The 20,049-nt window shown below is 36.5% G+C and overlaps 1 protein-coding gene across 10 annotated transcripts in view; it reads right to left on the bottom strand.

Moving 5' to 3' along the window:
- Nucleotides 1–20,049, bottom strand: part of DLG2 (discs large MAGUK scaffold protein 2) — a 2,073,554-nt gene that overhangs the window by 999,747 nt on the left and 1,053,758 nt on the right. For all 10 annotated transcript variants that reach the window (XM_043580064.1, XM_043580065.1, XM_043580066.1 and 7 more), the window contains one exon: nt 13,871–14,032. In XM_043580064.1, the coding sequence (XP_043435999.1) occupies nt 13,871–14,032 (162 nt within the window). The remainder of the gene's footprint in view (nt 1–13,870; nt 14,033–20,049) is intronic.

Raw genomic sequence — 20,049 nt, 5'->3', positions numbered from 1 at the left:
AATGGAGACTAGAGAAGTAAGAGGTAGTCACAGGAGTCTGGTGGGGGTGGGGGTGGGGGAGCTCTAAGCAGATGGAAAAATTCAAGCTGACAAACAACAACTTCTTTAATCTTAATAATTTCCCTAAATGCATTTATTATTATCTTCAGTATACAAATGTGGAAATAAGGGCTCAGAGAGGTTCAGTGATTTCCCAAAGGGCACACTTCTGACACCAAGCCCACACTGTCCTGCAGTTCTTGTAAAGCATCTGATAAGATAAATAAGTATCCCCACTGTGTAGATTGGTCTTTTAGATATGGATATTTTAAACTGTGGGTTTTTTAAATATAACTATCTCATCAATGTTTATGCAAATACACAATGTGATATCATAGTTAACTAGTGATGAGGCTAATGTTATTCTTAATCAAACTGATGCACACAATTTAGCTAGAGAGATTTAGGATGAGAGAGGTTTCTTGTCTAATGTCAACAACCTTGATTTGGCCCTTTGAGAAAGCTGAACATTGGCATAAACAAATAAAAAGTTAGCATAACGATTTTGAGCACCATCCAGAAACTGGAATAAACAAACCTCTGATCTGTTGAGTAGGACACATCTGCTCTTTACTCTTCTTATGAAGTAGAGAAATAAATTCTGGTCTGGGAATCTGGGAACCCACATTCTGGTCTTAGCTTTAGCACTAGCTATATGTCTGTCCCGGGAAATATAAGAACACGTCTGACTTCATTTCTTCATGTGTAGAGTAACAGAGGTGGACTGTATTATCTCAAATTCCCCTGATTACTTCTATGATTCTATAAACTTACTATTGAATACAGGTCATCTATATAGGTAGGGAATGTACTGCCTGGGTCCACATAGCACATGATCTAAATTATAACAGGGTATTATGTTGTTTGAGCAGGGGTTCCTTTTTCTAATTCATATAATTATGTTGAATGGTTAGCAGCAGCCCTACTTGCAGTGTCCATAATAGAGAAATAAAGCCTATTTTTAGAAATTCTATATTTAAAATTTATATTGCTTCTATAAATTTTTATCAATTTCATCAATAATTTTTAAATAATTTTAAATAATTCTATCATTTTAATAATTATATTTGAATTTATAATTTGATTAATTAAAAGTTTATATGATTTTATATATGTATTATATCTACTTAAACATATTTTCATATATAATTTATAATTTTTATTAATTAGAAATTTACAATTAAAAGCTGGTAACAAAAATGTCTTACTATTCTCTAACAAAACAACTTATTAAATTTCTTTGCATACAGCATAGAGAGAAAACCAGAAAATCTCTAGAGCATCTGAAGTTTAATTACTACAATTTTGATCTGATTTTTATAAGTGACCCCTGACTTCTATGTGTGCCCTGTAGCTTAATGGCCCTTAAAGTGGCTACCCACTGGTGTTACATGTAAAGGACTTAGATAAGAGCCTCTTGAATGCATTTTAAAAGACCTTACCTGTGACCCCAAATTGGCCATGAACTCTAACACACTCAGTGTTCTGCCAGTGAAGAACGAAGGAATCATCTGCTGCTACCTAAGGTGTTTTCGGTGAGTCAGCTGGCCTGGGGGAAAACCCCGTAGGAGGGCTGCATTGGAGTGAAATCTGCTCACTTGACACTGGCAATTCCTCTGTGAGTTGGGAAAAATCAATTCAACTTTTTCTACCATATTTTCTCATAAAACATTCTCTCTTAAATAAGCATGGTGACGTTTTCTTTGTATATGCCTATATACGAATTTAAAAATTGCCTTCTGAAATTCTATTTGTACTTACCAACCTTAGTAAGTAAGATTTAAAAAGCACTTAGTTATATAGTGTATGTTCACTAAATGATGAATGCACATCTTGATTTTCCTAAAAGAATTTAAATTCCTCGTAGACAGAGGCTTTTTTTTTTTTGTCTCTAATGGGATTTAGCAAAGATAATACACATGGTAATCATTCAATACAGGCTGTGGCATGGAATTCAAGACAGCAATTCTTCAAAGTTAGTTTGTAACAAAGTCACCTGGAGAGGTAATAAAAATATAGAGCCTGGGGCTTCTGTGTGATTCTGATCACATACCCAAGTTTGAGAAACTCTGGTTTAAGTAATTTAATTGGTAGAAATGTCAGCCACAACAGGTGCTGGATAGAGAAAATAGAAGTGGTTAATACTATAAGGGTGTTCAAGTTCAGGCTTTGACATTTCTGACCAATGTATTTTTAGGGAATCATTTAACTTCTCTGGGCTTAAACTTTTCTTCTTCCTCTCCCCTCTTATATTATGGGAAAGTTGGACCAGATCAGTGGCTCCCTGACTTTCTTGACCTTGATCACAATAAGATATTTTACACTGTAAGCCAGTACACACCCAAACACACTCACACTAAACTGAAGCAAACGTTTCTTCCTGTAATGTACTCTCAAATTTTCTATTCTGTTCTGTCATCCTATCATGAAATTACCAAATAATTGACCTCACATCTACTAATGGATCACTTGCAGTTTGAAACTCCTGGATTTAATGATTTATACTATCCCCTTCAGTTTTAAAACTATACACTTCTCATTTGCTGGTAAATAATACAGCACCGTGACTGAGACTGAGGGGTATGATGTCAAACTAGCTGCATCCTATCCCAGAGCTACCAAGGACTAACCACTGATCTTACAAAAGTTTTTTCTAACCTTTTTGTGTCCATTTTCCTTTGTCTATAAAGCGAGAATAATAAGAAAACCTATCTTATGGGGTGGTTGAATGGGCTAACTTAATACATGTAAAGCATTTAGAGTACTGCCAACATATAATAGGAATTCAGTAAATGCTACATTTTACCACTGTTATTTCTCCTATAACAGCTTCTAGGTAGAAAGGTTGATAAATGGATATGAATACAAAGAAACAAAATTTATGAAATTAGATTTTACACTTTAGCAGTTACTTCATACCCCCTCCCCATGAAGGAAACAAGTAGTTTTGTTGAATAAATATAAATGAACAAATAAAGATTGTGGATACAGCGAAAATCTCCTTGCTGAAGATAACACTGAGTTAACTTGATTTCAACAGCAACAAAATTAAACTATACAAAACAGTACTTAGGTAAATCCATAAAGTTTACAGAAGTGGGATTTGATTTATATTTAGAGTTAGTGAAATATTATTATAAATACATTGGCTAGACAGGGAATAAAAACTAGTTTCATTTTCATGGGTTAATAACATTCTCTCACTTTTAATGTGGTTAATGTATGAATTCAATAAGTTTGTTAAATATCTCTATTTTACTACCCAAAGTTTACTAGGTATTAACTTGTAATGATGAAATAAATTTTAAAAAATTATAAGAATTTTTAAATAAACATTCCAGAAATTATAAATCTAAGTCAATTATTTCTTCCAAGTAGCCACCTAGAAAGATTATACAAATATTCTAATATCCTCCATAACTAGCCACCCAAGAAACTGTATCTCTTTATGCTTCAGTACAGTCTTGTAGCTTATCTGCTACACTTCATTTGAGCTAGCCAAGGTGTCATTCACATTCATATAAAATAACAACAATTTTAAATAATACAAACCCTTGCTTATTTGAGATGAAAATATTCTGTAGTGTAAAGCCATAGTCTCAAAGATAAGCAAGTGTGACGATACAAGAGTCCATCTTTACTGAGAATTCAGAGTTTACTGACCTGAAATTCAGATTTGCTCTTTCACACAGTTTCTATTTTTAAAATATGCAATAAATACCATTTACTGAGCACCTAGTAGATGTCAAATGCTATGCTGAAGACTATTCATGTATCATATCAAGTATTACCTACAGCAACTCTGTATGTCCCATATTACTATGTACAGTAGGCAAGAGGTCAATAGATTTGCTAAACACAGCCAGGAAGCAAAACAGACAGAATATGGACACAAACAGGTCTGATTCTAAAGTCCATCTGCTTTCCACTACATGCTATTCTTTTTCTGAATTAGTCAGGAAAGAGTTAAAAATTCTATAGCCCAATCAGATAGCAAAACTTATTTATAAATGCATGTGTGAGATGTGGAATAGTTTTATGTATATTTGCTAATAAAAAATAATTGAAAACATTCTCATTAAGCCCCTGTAAGGGTACAATGTCTGTGAGCTTTATGTATATTACAGAAACTCTTACAGAAAACCTTGGAAGTAGTGAAATCTTAGTCTTGAGAAGAACTTCTGTATGTCACTGAGGAATACCTGCAGTTACAAATAACCACTAATGACACTTATGTAGGATTATTATAAGTACTCCTCATTTTTTAAAACATTATACCTTTAATATATATATCTAATATTTCTTAGAGAAAATTTGTTGTTGTTGTTTTTATAATTAGTGTATAGATGAACAAAATAGGGGATTTGGATGTCACTCCACTGACTTATCTGTCCAAAGTCATGATGAAAACCCATGAACCCATAGTGGCTAATTCTAGATAGCATTCTTGAATTATAAGATGATGAGGTAGATCCTATGCCTATTATATTCTTCTTCCCTCTCTCCGAACTTCTAGTTTGAATGTCCAGGATTGTTTGAGGTATGCTATCAGTATCCTTTCCAATTAATGATAACTGAAGAAATGTTTCATTTGCATAGAATTTCGACCAGGAGGTTTTGTGTCTGGAATCAGTATATATGTCTGTCAAGACCATATTTCACTCAGCCATTTCCTTTCACCAAGGTCTGGGTCTGGAACAAAAATGCATTATTCACAAGTATGCAAATCCCTGCCAAAACCTTCTTATGTTTTTAGTAACTAAGAGCTTCTCAATTTAGCCTCACAAATCTCCGGTTTTTCCCTTAAGACCAGATGCTCCCTGAACTATCAGCTCAGCTACTTGCACCATCTAGTGGCAAGAGAGAGAAATGAATGAATTTTACATTTTTTAAAGTTAGGAATTTTCTAAAATAGCAAAATCAGCTTAGTTTTCTAATTAGTAATATTACTAAAAGCACTATGGCTAAAAGGGAAAAAATAAATTTTTTCAGTTGATGGTCAGGACTCCATGATTATTGGACTCAAATATATTTCATAAGGTATTTCTTTCTCTTTTTAAAAATAATTACCAAGTAACAAATATTTGAAAAACATCTAGTGTTTGGCTAACACTATTCTAAGCAATACAGTGGAGCCTACATTTTATTATTGTATAAAATATGATCTTTTACTAGAAATGTATAAGTCAGTTAAGAAACATTAAAATGTGTATTGTGGTAAATCACTCACTGCTTTATGGTCTCCTCAGCAGGCCCCTTTCTGTCCCTAAAACCCTGGCCTGGTGGTATTGTCTCCTGCACTTATGTCATCAGATCTCTCATCTCTTTTTCCTGGATAATCCTGGCCACACTGTTTCAACTACACTGAAGTCTCCAAGTCTCCCTTTTTCAGATCAGATCTCTCTCAATTCCCAGTTCTTTGTTTCAAACCACATATGAAACTCTTCAACCTGTGTACAACAAAAATACCTCAAACTCCAATATTAAAACCCAAACTCATAATCTTTTTACCCCATCTTAAAATCTTCTCTTCCTTTGGCATTCTTGATTTCATTCCATAATACCTCCTCCATGCACTTGGTCAAATAAAAAAAAAAAGTGAACTAAACTCTATTTATTTCTCTCCTCTACTTTCTATATTTATAGGTCTCCAAGTCCTGATTATATCTCTTCCTAAATAAGCTTTCTAATCTATCCCTTGCTCCATCCCCAATGCCTCTGCTTTATCCCAGAGCTTGTCTGCCTCTGGTGTTTTACCTGATGTCCTTGATTGTGATATCACCGTTTTCTTGTTTTTCTTCTAATCTGCTACATGACATGAGTAATACACTAATTTGCAAATCTGCCCGTGTCTCTCCTCTTTTAAACTGTGTAGTCATTTTGTCATTACCTCCAAGGTGAAGTCCAATATCCACAGAAGACCCTTCATTACCTGTTCCTTCCCATTTTCCTTGCTTTCTGGCATGATTTGGACCTGGTACTCCTTCCTTGATCCTTTATTCTATCTCTCCCTTTTCCACTGTCTGAAATTTCTATAATTCTTCCATATTGCTACAGAATTGCTGGAGTCTAAGACAACCATGACCTTTCTCCTATATCTCCTACTTCCATCAAGTCAAAAAATGACCTCTTCTATTATGTTTTCTCTGACCACATGCATCTGTAGCACTCCAACCTCAGAGAAAATTAAATCACTTCTCTACTTCTTAAGAATTTGCCTGTTGTTTGATACTTTCTTTATGGGACATAGTATGACATATTTTATGTATGCATCTCCAAATATGTTAATCTAACTATAGCATGCAAGCAACTTGAAGGCATGTTCTTCTTTGTATCCTTGGGGAATAACATAGAGCCCAGCATACGGTAGGAAGTCAAAGAGATTCTAAGGTACAAATGAATGAATGCATGAATGAATCAATCAAAATACAAAAGAGCTTTGTTCATATTCAACTTAACTGCATCTCAGAAATGCCAGATGATTTTCCCAAGTTTATCCAGCCAGAAAATGAAGAATCAGAATTCAAGCACATATTTTTGGCTCCAAAGCCCTTGATGTTTTACAATAACCATAATACTTTCTGCCTAGAAGTAATGAAAACATGGACTGGGATAGCAGCTGTGGATACAAAGAAGGTGAGAACACTAAGCCATTTGAAAACAAAGGAGAGACTAAAGATGAAAAAAAAAATCCAATAATAATTCAAAAGTTCCTAGTTTAGAATATTGGAATAATATTAATATATCACTAACAATAAGGATAGCTATCATTTTTTGTATATTTTTCATGTGTCAAGCTCTGAGCTATCTTTGCATAGATTTTTCTCACTTAAATGTCAGTGAAACATATAAGTGGATGCCACTATTTTACAAATATGAAAACCAAGACTAAAGAAAGTTAAGTAACTTGAGGAAGCTCACATAACTACTAAGTAGAGGACCTGATATTTGAATCTGGTTGAGTCTGATTTCAGAGAAAGAATGAATTTTATGTTATGATTTCTATTGTCTGTATTAGTTTTGGTCTATGTCTCTGTTACAGTATTTTCAAAGTGTATTGGTCCAACTAAAAATTTTTTGAATAAAGTGTTCCATGGCCAAACATGTCTGGGAAATACTGTATATTAACCATATCCCCATCTTAGAGGTTTATATTACATGTTATCATATTAAAAACTCAGGGAAATCCTTCATTTCCTTATAATGGTGACCAAAATCCACCAATACAATTTGGGAAATACTGGTCTAATTTCATTATAAATGCCAATAAGGGAGAAAAAAGAAAAAAGAAAACAAGAATAAGATATGGTCTAGTTATAGGAGTTTACACATTTATTAAGAGAAAGACAAATGTAGTGTCTAGAGTAAAGGACAATATATAGTTATGCAAAAATTATTTAAAATAATGAAAAAAGGCATATATATATGTATATATATGTGTGTGTGTGTGTGTGTGTATATATATATATATATATATATATATATATAACTTTGCAAGCTACATGTACCATAGGATGGTATGACCAAGTGGAGTCAGACAAGAGTTAACAGGTAGGGCTTCATAGAGGAAGAGGACTTACACTGTTGGCTAAAATATATTTCCTATGAGCAGTCTCTGGCAATGCTGGTAAGGAAATAGTGGAGCAAAGTCCACTTTGTTATCTTTCTTGCCCTCAATTCTATATACCAGCTTCCAACATTCATAAGCAATCTCTCCTATAATTTTCCCAAACTTGCACTGCCTAGGGTTTCTCCACTATTTTTCCATAGACATTCAACATATGCACAATTGTTCAAAGGTATAGAAGGATACCCTAACCTCTCATATTCCTATTTTCCAGTAAAGCTTCCAGGACTGTTTACTGTCATCTACATGAGAGTTAGAATACAGAAAATCATATTTATCTACTTAAAGAAATTCACACCAATCTATGAAACAACGGCTTTAATCTTCCTTATAAATAGTCACTGAGTCTAAGAAGGTTATCACCATAAGAGACAACATTTTTTAATGTACCCTAGGAGATGGTGCCAGTTTTAGTTGCAAGATACCATTGATTTTAGGGCATATTTCACTAAAAACTTTTTTTAATGTTTATTAATTTTTGAGAAAGAGAGAGCGAGCTCGCTAGCGGTGGGTGGGAGTGAGGGGGCAGCAGGGACAGGCAGAGAGGGAGACAGAGAATCTGAAGCAGGCTCCATGCAATCAGTCCAAAGCTCAACATGGGGCTGGAATTCATGAGCCATGAGATGATGACTGGAGCCAAAATCAGATGCTCAACCGACTGAGACACCCAGGCGCCCCTAGGACACATTTCAGATATGTAATACATGAGGAAAATGCAGCATGAAAATTGATGAAATTCTTTGTCAATGATGATAAGGTCAGGGAAAACAGGACAACAGAAAGGGGAAAATAAGAAGTCTGTGCCTTGATTGCTTGTTTTTCTATTAATGTCACCAACCTTATAGAAAATAATTATTTATGAGTGTTCATATTTCCACTTACAAATAACTAATTCAACAAGTATTTGTCGAAGGACTAAGGACATAATAATAAACAAAACCAGCACAAACCTCGACTGTGCAGGTATTCATATAATGATGGTAATATTGACAGTAAATTTATTAAAACAAAACCAACAGTTCTGAAGAAAAGTAGAATTAGAACAATCAGCTGGATTTCTGCTCTAACAGATGTCTGGTTGACATGAAACAACTTTATTCATTAATTAATTTGTGGTGGAATGTGTAACTTTCACACTGCTTATTTCTGAAAATGATAAGATAGTTTATAAAATTAAGCATATATAGAATGAACATTTTAAAAGAATAAATAACCAAATAAAACTTATAGAAATAGATCTTGCCATATCCTGGGCAGAAGAAACATGATGGCTGATTGGCTGGACTTACTTGGGATTTTCAATGACAAGCGCACCTACTGTGAGGAGTGTATCTCAATGCAGAAAATTCTTCAATTGCTCAAAACAGAAGTGTGCTTTTCTTGCCAAGAAACATGTTCTTACAAGAGCAAAGGATTTTCCAAAAGGAAACTAGCGCCCAAATACTAGCTTTGATTTTTGTTAGTTTTGTTTTGTTTTGCCACAAGAGAAGAAGATAGTCTCTTGGGAGCTTACCACTGGGTGAACCGAGGTATTTTAAAGAAAGAACTTATCTTCCTTCTATTTCTTTATAAAGTTTCCATCTATCACTACTGTTGATGACTCTCACTTCGAAAAACCGAATTTCTTATGTATTCCCTTATATATCTGCTTAATAACAATTAAGAATAAGGGCATAAGAAAAAAGGACCTTCTACTTTTACATACATGGACCCAGTAAGTGAAAATTTGAATCTAAAATCTCTTTAAAATAGAATAGTTTAGAGAAAGGTGATAACAGCACAGGAGTGATAAAGAATACAGCCTTTGGATCCAGAGAGACCTGAGCTACAAATATTCGAATCCCTATTTACTAGTTTTTTGATTAAAGAGAACTATTTATAACTTTAAATTATAATCTCAGCAGAGATAAAATGAGATGAATCTAGTAAAAGTGATTTTAAGGCCTTTGTCTTGATAGCTGGCTGATGGTAACAAGAAGGTCAAAGACAACATCCAGTGAGTGGTCCCAATGTGCCAAGCATGTCCTAAGCAGTTTACATGTATTACTTTAATTAGTACACAAATCCTATGACATAAATATTATTGTAACCTCCATTTTTCCAATAAGAAAGCCAAGATAGGTTAACTTGATCAAGGTCACATAGCTACCAAATGAAAGGGCCAGGGTTGAAATCCAGGTATTCTGAAGTCCAGGCTCTTAAAAATAAGCCTGCCTGTCCTTCTTCCTCCTTCTCTTTCCCATTCTTCTCTCTTTCTCTCGTTCTCTTATCAGATACTCTGTAAAGAGTACTTGGCTAGATGGCTGAGGTCTCACAGTACATAGGCTTCAGGAATTTGATTGCTGTTGCACAGTGAGAATAAGTAACAAATAATTAGAACTCTGGTCTTTTAGGAAAGTGGCAAGTATATTTAGAAATCATGTTTTACTGGGGAGCCTGGGTGGTTCAGTCGGTTGAGCCTCCAAATTCGGCTCAGGTCATGATCTTGCAGTTTGTGAATTCGAGCCCCACTTCGGGCTCTGTGCTGACAGCTCGGAGCCTGCAGCCTGTTTCAAATTCTGTGTCTCCCTGTCTCTCTGTCCCTTCCCTGCTCACACTCAAAAAGAAATCAAGTTTTACTGCCCTTTGTTTCCCCATCACCTATTATTATGTGCACAGTAGAGACTCGATTAATATTTTGGAAGTGACTTAAACTGAAAAGAAAATCCTCATGCTTTATTATAGGCCAGTTTCTTTTGTGCAAGAGTCTATGTGGCATCTGAAGGGAAAACATCCCCATCTCAAGGCAAAGAAAACAAATTCTGTCGAATCCACTGCAAAATTGCGTTTCTCCTTCCAACCCCATACTTCACAATGGCCAAGGCATTCTAATGAAAACAGGCTAAGCAAGCCCATCTATCAGCTAGGCAGCGGGTGTGCACCAAAGGCAAATGAATCTTAGAACCGAGGCTTCCAGTGATAAGCGGTGATGGAAGAAAATGATTGTCAAACCTGCAATGGTAAGATTGCTCAGCTAATGATTTAGAGCCTGCTCAGTGTGGCATTTCAACTGTTATCCAGCAATCTCCCACTCTGTTCAGGCATGCCATATGTAAATTTTTAATTAGAACAAGAGAGCTACATTGACTCTTAAGTAAGGTTCAGGGGGAATTAGCTGCTTGTGGGTTTTGCCTCCTCACTCTTCCCTCTTTTACTGCTTAACCCAAGAGGACCAGACAGATCAAAGGAGCAGAAAGGTTGAAAATGTGTCAGTCCTAATTGAGAATTTGTACCTTCCCACCATTTCTCTGACTCTAATAGGCTTCCTTTATGAGAAAATAACACATTAGATTTTAGTCATGGCAGGTTCTCCAAACACTTGAACTATAATATAATAATCCCTTAACAACTTGATTAGGAGATGTGTCCTGTTGCTATAAAATTGCATGTGTTTGAGCCTGCCTGTGCTGGAGCCAGCTCACATTGGCCTGTGAAGCCTCATTTGTTTTTTTCCAAATGCAGTCAGGTGCTTCAGGGTGGAAGCCTGAACTCAGCCATGATGGGAGTATTTACACCATGAAATTGGCAAACTCTACGTGTGTGTGTGTGTGTGTGTGTGTGTGTGTGTGTGTGTGTGTGTTTCTGGAAAATTTATGCCGGTTTATCTTCATCACTATTGTTGACATAAGAAAGGTACATAGTCTGTTCATTAAGACAATCTACAAGCTTATCTTGTTCAGTACAAACACTTCTAAAGTGTCATGGGGGGAAAGTCCTGGTTCCAAAATTACTACTTCATAGCCTGTGTACAGAAGTCCTGGATGAATTCACCTTGCCATCCTCTTCACAATACCTTGGGGGTCACACCATGCACTGTTGATTCCAAAAGGGAAAGCAAACATACTCCTGCCTGAATGTTTCCTATCAGGGGTTTATTATTCATAGGTGGCCACTTTTAAAACTGATGTGAGGTGTCTTCCATAAAAGACACCACTACAGTAAAAACCAATGCACTGTTTTTACCAGAAGAGAATAAGAAGTAAGACAGAAGGGAGAAACAGAAACAGAAAACCTACTCAAAGGAAAACCAAAGTTGAAGATAACTTAACTCTGAGATTCCTGGAGGGCAAGGGATAAAGGTAAGTAGGAAAGATTCCTTTACATTTGAGATCCAATCTACAGAAAAAGCAAACTTTTCCTTTAACTCTAATAGACATTTTCCAAATAGACATTTTCCAATAATGGCATAACACATGGTGTAATCAGCCAAAGTGTAGGTGGTTAGACAATTATAATATCATATATATGCTTAAGGCTTAATATATAAAGTTAAGACCCTAACATGCTTTGACTGTTTTGTTCATTTTGTTTGTTTGTTCACTACAACTATGCTGCCTTTAGACTAGCCTTGATTAATCTTCTCAGCTTGAAGTCTTTAGGAGCTATGCTCTAGAACTAATTCAAATGTGCTACGAAAGGGACAAAGACAAGCAGGGTGAAAAGAAGGAAAGGATTCCCTGTGGAGGTTCTTACAGGGATTCTTTCAAGCAGTTAGAAGGTAAACACCTGAAATCTAATTACTCTTAAATGCAATCCAGTCTCCCACCTTTGCCCTTTCTTGATTTACACTGGTCAGTACACAGAGTAAGTGTGAGTATTTGTTTGCAAACATGAGCATTTGTTTAAAGAAGGAAGGTATTAATCCAACCACAGAATAGATTCACTGATTCCTACAGTTAGAGTTAGACTTTAGAGACAATTTTGTACACCCTCCGGCTGAAGGAATCCCTTGCACAATACCACTGCCAGGTCATCTGCCTGCCCTGGACAATCTCTAGGTATAGGAAACTGCTGCTTTATCAAGTAGTCTACACCTGTTTGGGGTAGTAACTTCCAGGAGTCTTGGTCTCACAGCGATCCCATATATACATTCCTGCTAGTTTTGCACAGTAGCTCTGCTTCTGCCCTCTGGGTAACATCAATATTTTCTTCTACATGACAGCTCTAGAGGTGTAAGAAGGTAAATACCTTGTCCTCCAATCCTTAATCTTTTCTTCTCGAGACTAAACATACCCATTTCCATGAGTCATTAAATCATTTCTGATAAAGCTCTGGGAAGAATTGAACAATGAATTCCAGAGGCATAAGGTTTGCATATTTTTAAATATATAAACATATTTGCTAGAATTTGACAATCAGCCTAAGATTTTAAGTAATTAGTGGTAACTGGAGCTAGTTTATTTGAGAATACATTTTTAGGATGCTAGGGTGTTTAAAATGTGCCAAATTTTGGAACTATATTAAAATACAATTTAGCCTCTCTTTGATGTTTTAGAAGGTATAAGATTCCAGAAAGCACTAGGGTCACTTTTATGGCTTTATTTTTTATTGTGACACAGCTATGCAGAAGTGCTGATGAAGTAAATGTCTAACAAAATTGAAAAATAGGATTTTCTTTAGCAATAAACAAAGAGTTATTTTAGTAGGTTTTTTTGTTTATCTGTTTTGTTTTGTTTTTTATCTGAATTCTCTTCTGTTATATCATTGACTCTAGATCCACTTTTTCAACTCTAATAAACATTTATGAGCTTTTATCCTAAGCACAAAATCCCATGGCATCAGCAAAGAAAAAGGGAGAGTAATTTGCAACCAAAGACCACAGAAAATCCTCTCATTTAATTGTCCTTTTTTTGTCAAAATACCATTTATCAAGAAATTGCTTACAAATTAAGGAAAAAAGGTAGAAAGAGTTGGGAAAGAAAGAAATATAGTTTAAAATTGAGGCAGTGATGAGCCAACTCACATGGTTTTTTAAGTCTAGATGGCAAAGCAATCATTAGGTGTTAACATGTTATACTTACTTCCTTTGTATTATCTGGGACCAGGAACAGAGATGGAGAGGTAGCATTTGGACAAAATCTTGATGTACTTCTGGATTTTCTAAATATGTGGATAACTTATTTTCCCTTTCAATTTTCATCCCTTGCTCTTTCCTTAGCCCAGTCTTAGCAACTAAAAAGAGTGCCAAGACATTCAAACAACTGCAAGAGCAAATGCCCAGTGTCAGGAGCTCTAGGTAAGCCTCCAAACCACACAGGAAGACCCATTAGCTTCCAAGGGCCAGTGTAGCGTTTAAAGACAACCTCATTTAATCAGGTCAACAAACATCGCCCTTAGCATGGCAGACCAACCACTGCCACCAGCTCTGACAACAATATAACTGACCTTCAGAGGAGAGATGTGAGACTGCAAGACATATCCGTGGACATTTTCTATTTGAGACAGGTTCTTTTCTGACACATGCACCAGCTCAGGTCCTCTTACTTCATGGGTTAGTCGAGGTAAAGAATGATCATGCGGAGCGTCCTCATCTTGATATCGATACTTCTAGGAAAAAAGACAGGGAAGAAAGAAGAAAAGCATTAGTGTTGGCAAAGGGTATGGTTGATAACTTCACATCCTAACTTCATATACGGGACACAGTACATACCTACTATTGACTAAACAGACAACAAATTCACCAAACAGGCTTTGCTACAGACTCTTCTACGGGTCACCATAAGCAACCTCAATACTGAATGCTGAGCAAACCTCAATACTGACCAACCCAGATGACTTGTTTTTACCTGACCACTACTCTCTCTATTCATAAGGTACAGAAGGGTGATAACAAATGATAAAGAGACAATTTACCTAAATAGATGAGGAAGTAATTATCCAAATGACCAGATTGCCTAAGTATGTGTGAAAATTTCTAGGTTAAGGATGGAGAAAGAAAAAAGGATTGGGAAATAAAATGGAATTCTGATACATTCCATTCAGGAAACTTATTATCTATCTATCTATCTATCTATCTATCTATCTATCTATCTATCTATTTTGAGACACTGCATGCAAGAGTGCAAGCAGGGGAGGGACAGAGGAAGAGGGAGAGAGAGAGAATTTTAAGCAGGCTCCACATCCAGCATGAAGACTGATGTAGGACTCAGTCTCATGACTGTGAGATCATGAACTGAGCCAAAATCAAGAGTTAGACACTTAATGGACTGAGCCACCCAAGTGCCCCAGGAAACTTAATTCTGTTTTCAGAATTTGTGAAAGGCTTAATTTCCCTGGGAAATGTGGAAAAATGTGTTTTTTTTTCCACAAAAGGAAGACACTCTTCTCTTCCTTTCACATTCAAAGAGAAGGAGCACTGCTTTGGGTTAGCCAGACTCTGGGACAAAGGATCACAGTTTCCAAAAATGGAGCTTCATTTTAAAGAACTTCAAAAATCAAGGCAAAGGGTCTTCCAATATTCAGATGATTCCCTGAAGGAAAAGAGATAATAGTTCATTCTCTCTTGACCCCTTTTCTCTTTTATTGTCTTCTTTATACACACCTGTAATAATAAGGGCAACCTCTGGCAAAGGCTATCTTTAAGTCTTTCAACCCAACCTAAGGAAGCTGGTAGGGAGGAAAAGGATCAAGACAAGGAATAATAGGGATAAGTACAGCCCTAGTCATAGTTTTAGTCTCCATCTGTGGCATTGGCCTGTACTTCCTATCTTTGTGTCTCTCTTTACTGCTCACTCCTTTCCCTTTGGAGCTGCCCCTTCAGAGTCCCATTGTTTCAAGGCTGTTTGTCTACCTGGGAAAGAAAAGAAGGGAATATTCTATATCCACTCCCAACCCAGCTAACAAAATGTTAGTTTGCCTTGCTTTGCCTTTGTTCTGTGAATGCACAAGTATAAATATCATCATAATACATCAACTCAGACTTAACTGTACCATATAAACTTTTCCCCAGTACCTCACTATTGTTATCACCAACAGTTATTTTAATCACATCAGATTATTAACATGTGTTTTTACAAAATCATGCTATGTTACTGTCATTTTGAAGGTGAAACGGGATTTCTTGGACATCAGCTCTAAGTCTGGCTCATAATCTGACAGTAACAAGGAGAACCATCCAGGGTCGGGAATTCGATCTGTTGTCCACTCTTAGTCACAAGATGACTATAATTACTTATATTTTATAGGAAGGCTTTCTGCAATGTTCCCAGCTTAATATTAGTTGAAAAAAAAAAAAACACCAAAAACAAAAAAAAAACTTACAGCTAACAGGGGAGGGGCCAAGACGATAGAACAGTATGGAAGTGTGTTTTGCGTCTCTCATCCCTGAAATATAGCCAGATCAACACTAGACCATCCTGCACACCTAGAAAACTTATTTGAGGATTAACACAACAATCTGCACAACCTGAAACAAAGAACTCAGCAGGAACACGGGGTGGAGAGGTGAACGGGGGGAGAGAGAAGCTGTGGAGGGCAGGGAGATGTTTTTGCTTGTGAAGAGAGGAGAGGGATGGGTGGAGAGTTTGGGAAAGCATCTCTCCTGCCGAAAAGCAGCTGGAGAGAAAGTACACAAGGGACTGAAGAAAAAAAGGGAGAAAAGAGAAAGGAGAGGGTTTAAATTTCATTAAGACTCTATAAACAGGAGCACAGAGTTTGAAACTCTACAGCCTAATACCTGGCGGTGCTTGGGTGGAAAAGGCGAATTCCCAGGAGCACAGTGAGGTCTTGGAGGTCCTCAGGCAACACAGGGAGAAGCGGCTCCAATGTTGGAGGGACATTTGGTAGAGGCTGTGTGGCCACCAGGTCCCAGCAGACCCCAGAGAGCAACCATATTCTCTGGTGCTGGAACAAGGTCATTATAAGGGTGAAGCCCAGTGCCCAATGTGTGTTGTGATTTTCCATAATCCCTGAAAGGACACAATCACATGAACTTTTTCTGGGGCGGGTTGACACCCAGCCACAGTCTCTGGGCATTGGCAAGCAGCATGTTCCCGAGAATGTTCCTGGGTGCGGCCAGCACCCAGCCATTGCTTGGTAAGACCCTCCCACAGAGGGTCTGAGTGGACCAAAGCTGCAATCCCTCAGAAGTGAGGGGTCAGGAAACACAGCCTCATCTTAGATAAAACTCAAGAGGTAAGTGACACCTGGCAACCTGCTGGCTTGGTCGCAGACAGTGTAAAAGCGGAGAGTAGATGGAAGCCAGAGACAAAAGTATGCAACTACAGGTTGGAGAGAGCACAGAGTTCCAATACTAGACACTGGGTAGCTGGGTGACACCATTTTCACCCGTCCTGTGCATGTGCATACACACCTACAGTCGCCACAACAATCTACACCATAAGCTAAGCAGCACCATCTAGTGGAGAATGGAACTGAGCCCTTACACTAAGCCCCGCCCAATGGGGGTCAACCTTCCTTTTCAGGAACACCACAAATCTCTCCACCTGCTTAGTTTATGGACTATAAAGTGCTTCATAGTTTAACTTCTAGGGGAAAACAATATAATTTCAATTATATTTCAGTCTGTTCTTTGGTCCATCTTTCAATTTTCTTTTTCTTTTTCATTTCTTTTCTTTTTCTTCAATACAAAAAGGGGAAAATATTTTCATTTTCAATTTTTATTACAAATATTTTTTTCTACTATAATTTTTGTAACATTGTCAAATTCTATTTCCATCCTTTCATTTTATACTATTCCATCGCATTTATTTTCTCAAATTTTCAAACATTTTCATTTTTTCCCTTTTTTTCTGTAATCAATCAAACTTCTTTCAGAAACCAGACCAAAACACACCTAGGATCTATCATCATTTATTTGATTTTTGTGTATGTGTGTGTGTGTGTGTGTGTGTGTGTGTGTTGTTTTTATTTTTTAAATTTTTTTACATTATTAATTCCTTTTATTCCTTCAAAATAATGAAACAAAGGAATTCACCCCAAAAGAAAGAGCAAGAAGAAATGACAGTCAGGGATATAATCAACACAGATACAAACAAGATGTCTGAACGAGAATTTAGAATCACAATAATAATACTAGCTGGGGTTGAAAATAGATTAGAATCCCTTTCTGTGGAGATAGAAGAAGTAAAATCTAGTCAGGATGAAATAAAAAAAGTGCTATAACTAAGCTGCAATCTCAAATGGATGCCATGGCGGCAAGGATAGATGAGATAGAGCAGTGAATGAGTGACACAGAGGACAAACTTATGGAGAATAATGAAGCAGAAAAAAAGAGGGAGACTAAGACAAAAGAGCACGATTTAAGAATTAGAGAAATCAGTGACTCTTTAAAAATGAACAACATCAGAATAATAGAGGTCCCGGAAGATGAAGAGAAAGAAAAAGGGGTAGAAAGGTTATGTGAGCAAATCGTAGTGGAAAACATTCCTAACCTGGAGAAAGACAGAGATCAAAATCCAGGAAGCACAGAGGACTCCCATTAGATTCAACAAAAACTGACCATCAACAAGGTATATCATAGTCAAATTCACAAAATACTCAGGTAAGGAAAGAATCATGAAAGTAGCAAGGGGGAAAAAGTCCTTAACCTACAAGGGAAGACAGACCAGGTTTACAGCAGACCTATTCACAGAAACTTGGGAGGCCAGAAAGGAGTGGCAGGATATATTCAACGTGATGAATCAGAAAAATATGCAGCCAAGAATTCCTTATCCAGCAAGGTTGTCATTCAAAATAGGAGAGATTAAAAGTTTCCCAGACAAAAATTAAAGGAGTTTATGAGCACTAAACCAGCCCTGAGAGAAATTTTAAGGGAGACTCTCCAAGAGGAGAAAAGATAAGGGAAAAAAAGACCAAAAGCAGCAAAAACTAGGAAGGATCAGAGAACATCATCGGAAACTCCAACTCTACAAGAAACAGAATGCCAATAAACTCATATCTTTCAGTACTCACTCTAAATGTAAATGGAGTAAATGCTCCAATCAAAAGACATAGGGTAACAGAATGGATAAGAAAACAAGATCCATCTGTATGCTGTTTACAAGAGACCCACTTTAGACCTAAAGACACTTTCAGATTGAAAATAAGGGGATGGAGAACCATCTATCATGCTAATTGTTGACAAAACAAAACCAGAGTAGCCATACTTATATCAATCTAGACTTTAAAATAAAGACTGTAACAAGAGATGAAGAAGCGCATTATATCATAATTAAGGGGTCTATCCACCAAGAAGACCTAACAATTGTAAACATTTAAGCACCAAATGTGAAAGCACCCAAATATATAAATCAGTTAATCGTAAACATAAAGAAACTCATTGATAATAACATCATAATAGTAGGAGACTTCAACACTCCACTTAGAACAATGGACAGATCATCTAAACAAAACATCAAAAAGTAAACAATGGTTTTGAATGACACACTGGACCAGATGGACTTAACAGATATATTCAGAACATTTCATCCTAAAGCAAATATACATTCTTCTCCAATGAACATGGAATGTTTTCCAGGATAGATCACATACTGGGAGATAAATCAGCCCTCAACAAGTACAAAAGATCAAGATAATACCATGCATATTTTCAAAAACAATGCTATGAAACTCGAAATCAACCACAAGAAACAATTTGGAAAGATAACAAATACTTGGAGACTAAAGAACATCCTACTAAAAATGAATGAGCTAACCAAGAAGTTAAAGAGGAAATTAAAAAGTACATGGAAGCCAATGAAAATGATAACACCACAGCCCCAAACCTCTGGCACGCAGCAAAGGTGGTCATAAGAGGGAAGTATATAGCAATCCAGGCCTTCCTAAAGACGGAAGAAAGGTATCAGATACACAACCTAACCTTATACCTTAAAGAGCTAGAAAAAGAACAGCAAATAAAACCCAAAACCAGGAGAAGGCAGGAAATAATAAAGATTAGGGCAGAAATCTTTGCTATCAAAACCAAAATAAAACAGTAGAACAGATCAATGAAACCAGAAGCTGGTTCGTTGAAAGAATTAACAAAATTGGTCACCCCAAACCAGTTTGATCAAAAAGAAAAAGGAAAGAACCCAAATAAATAAAATCAAGAATGAAAGAGCAGACATCACAGCCAACACAGCAGAAATACAATAATAAGAAGAGAATATTATGAGCAATTATATGCCAATAAAATGGGAAATCTGGAAGAAATGGACAAATTCCTAGAAACATATAAACTATCAAAACTGGTAGGGTCACCTACCTAGTGGGCCTAAGATCCGGGATCCTGTCCAAATAATTTGAATCTGAATCCTATTTCTATCATCAGCCTGTCCTCCTCTCCCATAAGGATGTGAAGCACAAGCCTGATGACTGAATTGACAGCTTAGTGGAAAATGCTTCATTAAGAACACTGAACAGAATGATGTCAGAACATTTCTGTAAAGTGAAAACTACCATACTTCTGTTTTTCTAACCCTGTAATTTGGGAAGACAATTTGCCTCAGAAGCAGAGATAAAGTTTAACATTCGCTCTTGATTAATTATGTGTTCAATGAGAGTGGAATAATGCCATACACATGCCCATTTTAGTTTCTCAGGCTTTCAGGCCACTTCCCCTCCAT

The sequence above is a fragment of the Prionailurus bengalensis genome, chromosome D1 (genome assembly GCF_016509475.1).
Source record: "Prionailurus bengalensis isolate Pbe53 chromosome D1, Fcat_Pben_1.1_paternal_pri, whole genome shotgun sequence".
Taxonomy (NCBI): domain Eukaryota; kingdom Metazoa; phylum Chordata; class Mammalia; order Carnivora; family Felidae; genus Prionailurus; species Prionailurus bengalensis.
Note: the sequence above shows the minus strand (reverse complement) of the source record. Positions and strands in the feature narration are given on the sequence as shown.